The following is a 3,240-nucleotide window of genomic DNA, read 5'->3' as shown; positions in this document are numbered from 1 at the left end:
AACAAGAGGATGGGCTCGAATGCTTTGAATCGGAGGATCTCCGGTTCAATCAACTCGATGGGGGCACCGTTGATCTTGATCAAACCACGGCCGCGCTTGCAGTAGGTGACAGCCACCGCGTTCTTCTTGCGGCCGAAACATTGAACTTGCTCCAACTTTTCCATCGTTTCTCCTTCCTTCTTCTTCACTGAAATTGGCTGAAAACCCTAATTCGCGATAACGAAAGAACACAGTGAGACTTTATGTGATAATAGGGTTTTTTGGTACTTTAAATGGCCTACTATCTTGCCATGGCCTGATACGGCCCGATCCAAATTAGTGAAAATTTGGGCTTCTACTTTTGCCTGAAAATAAACATAAAAATAAGCCCATTTATAAATTGTTTATAAATTGTTTTACTAATTAACTTTCGGAAAAATAGCGTGTATTATTGATAATATATATCAATAATTAATAATATCATCCATCAATTATATATATATATACACACACTAATTCTTCTAAACGAGCATTTTTCAACATGACACTCTCACATCAACTTCAATTCTATGTGTTACTATCTCCAACAAACACACCAATTAAATCATATATGTCAATTGTATAATTAATCTAAAAAAATTAAATAATTTAAAATATTTATAATAACTCAAATTTGTCTATTTTACAAAAAATATGATCTTTCTTTTAATATAATTTTTCAATAAAATAAATTAAATATCAGTATTCAAAATATATTTCAAAGACGTATGAGAAATTAATAATTTTAAAGAAAATAAAACGAAATATATATTGGTAAAAAAAAAAAAAAGGGAAATGCGTTCATTGTGATTTTATAAAGGAAAATGAACTTGATTTCAAAGAAAACGAAAAAATAATACATTGATGAGATATTTAAATCTACTTCTTTATATAGTACTTGCATTTGTACTGCATGGTAATGCTAATACACTTAAAGTACAAGTGATTCAGCCTTAATTTTAAGAACTAATAGTGTCTATATCCGTGCAATGCACAAAATAAATTATGGATGTATATAATATATGTTAAAATATCTTCTTTTATCTAAACTTGTTGGAATAATATGTACCCAAATATATATTGTTGGTGTAAAAAGGTATGTTTGACGTTAATTCCTCTAATTACACGCGCATTTGGATAGATAAAATTCGAAAGTTAATTACAAAAAAAAATATTCTAGTAGAATCTATAGATTTTGGATGGAAATAATTTTTTTACCCTAAAGTGATTTGCATGTTATTTCCTTCATTTTTTTAATTCTTTTTCATATATTTAAATTTAAATTTAAACTAATGCTTAATTTTTTATATATATAAAAGTGTATTAGTATTTGTAAAAGATTATAATATTATATAAACAATTAGTTTTTTAACTTTTACGATGTATATTTTGGCCAACAAAAAGTTTACATTTATTTTTGTTTATGGTGAGCTATTTTTTAGTGTTAAGTATTGAATATAAAATTATAAGATTTTGCAAATGTTGATTCTAATAAATATGAAGTCAAATGAATTTTTAAATTTCTAAAAAGTAATGTCTAATTATATACAATAAGACTACAATTTTTTGTTAATTCATATTCTTTTTAGCAAATATTAATATATGCATTGCACCCCCACAATTTTACCTCCCACCCCCCATAATTTGTTATTGACCAATATACCCTTTTTTACCTTATATAAAATTCATCAGTAAAGTTACTACACTCTTTTCTCACCCCCACTTTCGAAAGTTTTCCAAAAAAATTCTATTATTCGAAAGTTTCAAATTGATGTTTTGAGAGATATATTTTGGACGCATACTGATTGTATAAAGTTGTTAAACACGTTTCATTTTGTTTTGATATGTGATAGCACATACAAAACAAACAGATATCGGTTACCATTACTTGAAATTGTCGGTGTCACATCTACTAGTTTGAAATTTTCTGTTAGGTTTGCTTATTTGGAACAAGAGCGACAAGATAACTTCATCTGGGCATTTGAAAAGGTACGACAGTTGTTCAAATCTGATACTTTAATTTCTAAAGTTATTGTGACTGATAGAGATCTTGCCATGATGAATGTGATTAGTGTCGTGTTTCCTACTTCAATACATTTGCTATGTCGTTTTCATATTGAAAAAAAATGTTGGGGCAAAATGCAAACAATATGTGAAAAAGGATAGACAAGAAGAAGTAATGGATTTATGGAAAAAAAATTGTATATTCAAGTAGTGTAGAGGAGTATGATCATCACCTGCAACATTTTGAGCTAGTGTGTGCCGATATTATTCTTTTTGTTGATTATGTGAAAGATTTGTGGTTAACACCTTACAAAGAAAGGTTTGTCAATGTTTGAACCAATAGAGTGATGCATTTGGGGAACACAACATCTAACAGGTATATTTAAATTTGATTTGTTTGTTTTAGAAAATATGATTTACTAGTTTGTGATTTATTTTAATTTGTATTATTTAATTTATTTGTAGAGTTGAGTCTGCCCATTGGAGATTGAAAAACATGCTGCAAACTAGTTTGGGTGATTTGTGTAAAAGTTGGGATGTTGTGAATATGATGTTGAAGAACCAAATATGTATCATTCAATCTTCTTTTCAGAAAACCATCAAGGATGTTGAGCACGGGTATAATTCATCATTCTTTCAAAGTCTGCATCATTGTGTATCAAGGAAATGTTTTAAAAAAAATTGACAAACAGTTGTAGAGAGTGAAGATTGTAGGTACTGACAAAACAATATGTGGTTGCTCAATTAGAACAACTCATGGATTACCATGTGCTTGTGAGTTGGCAAAGTTGCAGATATCTGGTAATGTTATCCCTTTAGACAACATTCATGTTTTTTGGAGAAAGTTAAGCCTTGAGAATGAATTTGAGGATGAAGAATCTTTATCAGATTATGACTTTTTAGAAGAGTTAGAAGCAATGAAAGCGTACATGAAGAAACACGATATTGTAAGTCAAAGGATATTCAGGGATAAGGTGCGTGAAGTTGTATTTCCACATACAACATCAATACTTGCACCACCAGAGAAGGTGAGAACCAAGGGAGCAAGTAAAAAGAAGAAAGAATTTGATACTCCTCGTGATCCGTCATATTGGGAGTATGTTGATGCCTCTCAAGAATCTGCAAAACAACCATCTCAACGTTCTGCAAGGCAACCATCTCATTCGTCACAGTATTCTGCAAAACAACCATTTTACACACATTTTCCTACTCTTATAC

The 3,240-nt window shown here is 29.8% G+C and overlaps 1 protein-coding gene across 1 annotated transcript in view; it reads right to left on the bottom strand.

The window, feature by feature from the left end:
• LOC101508784 (small ribosomal subunit protein uS9-like) overlaps positions 1-256 on the bottom strand; it is a 775-nt gene extending 519 nt beyond the window's left edge. The window contains exon 1 of the mRNA XM_027335764.1: positions 15-256. Coding sequence (XP_027191565.1) covers positions 15-164 — 150 coding nt within the window. The 5' untranslated portion in view covers positions 165-256. The remainder of the gene's footprint in view (positions 1-14) is intronic.
• Between the last annotated feature and the right edge of the window lie 2,984 nt (positions 257-3,240).

The sequence above is a fragment of the Cicer arietinum genome, chromosome 6 (assembly GCF_000331145.2).
Source record: "Cicer arietinum cultivar CDC Frontier isolate Library 1 chromosome 6, Cicar.CDCFrontier_v2.0, whole genome shotgun sequence".
NCBI lineage: Eukaryota > Viridiplantae > Streptophyta > Magnoliopsida > Fabales > Fabaceae > Cicer > Cicer arietinum.
This window is presented reverse-complemented; position numbering and strand designations above follow the sequence as displayed.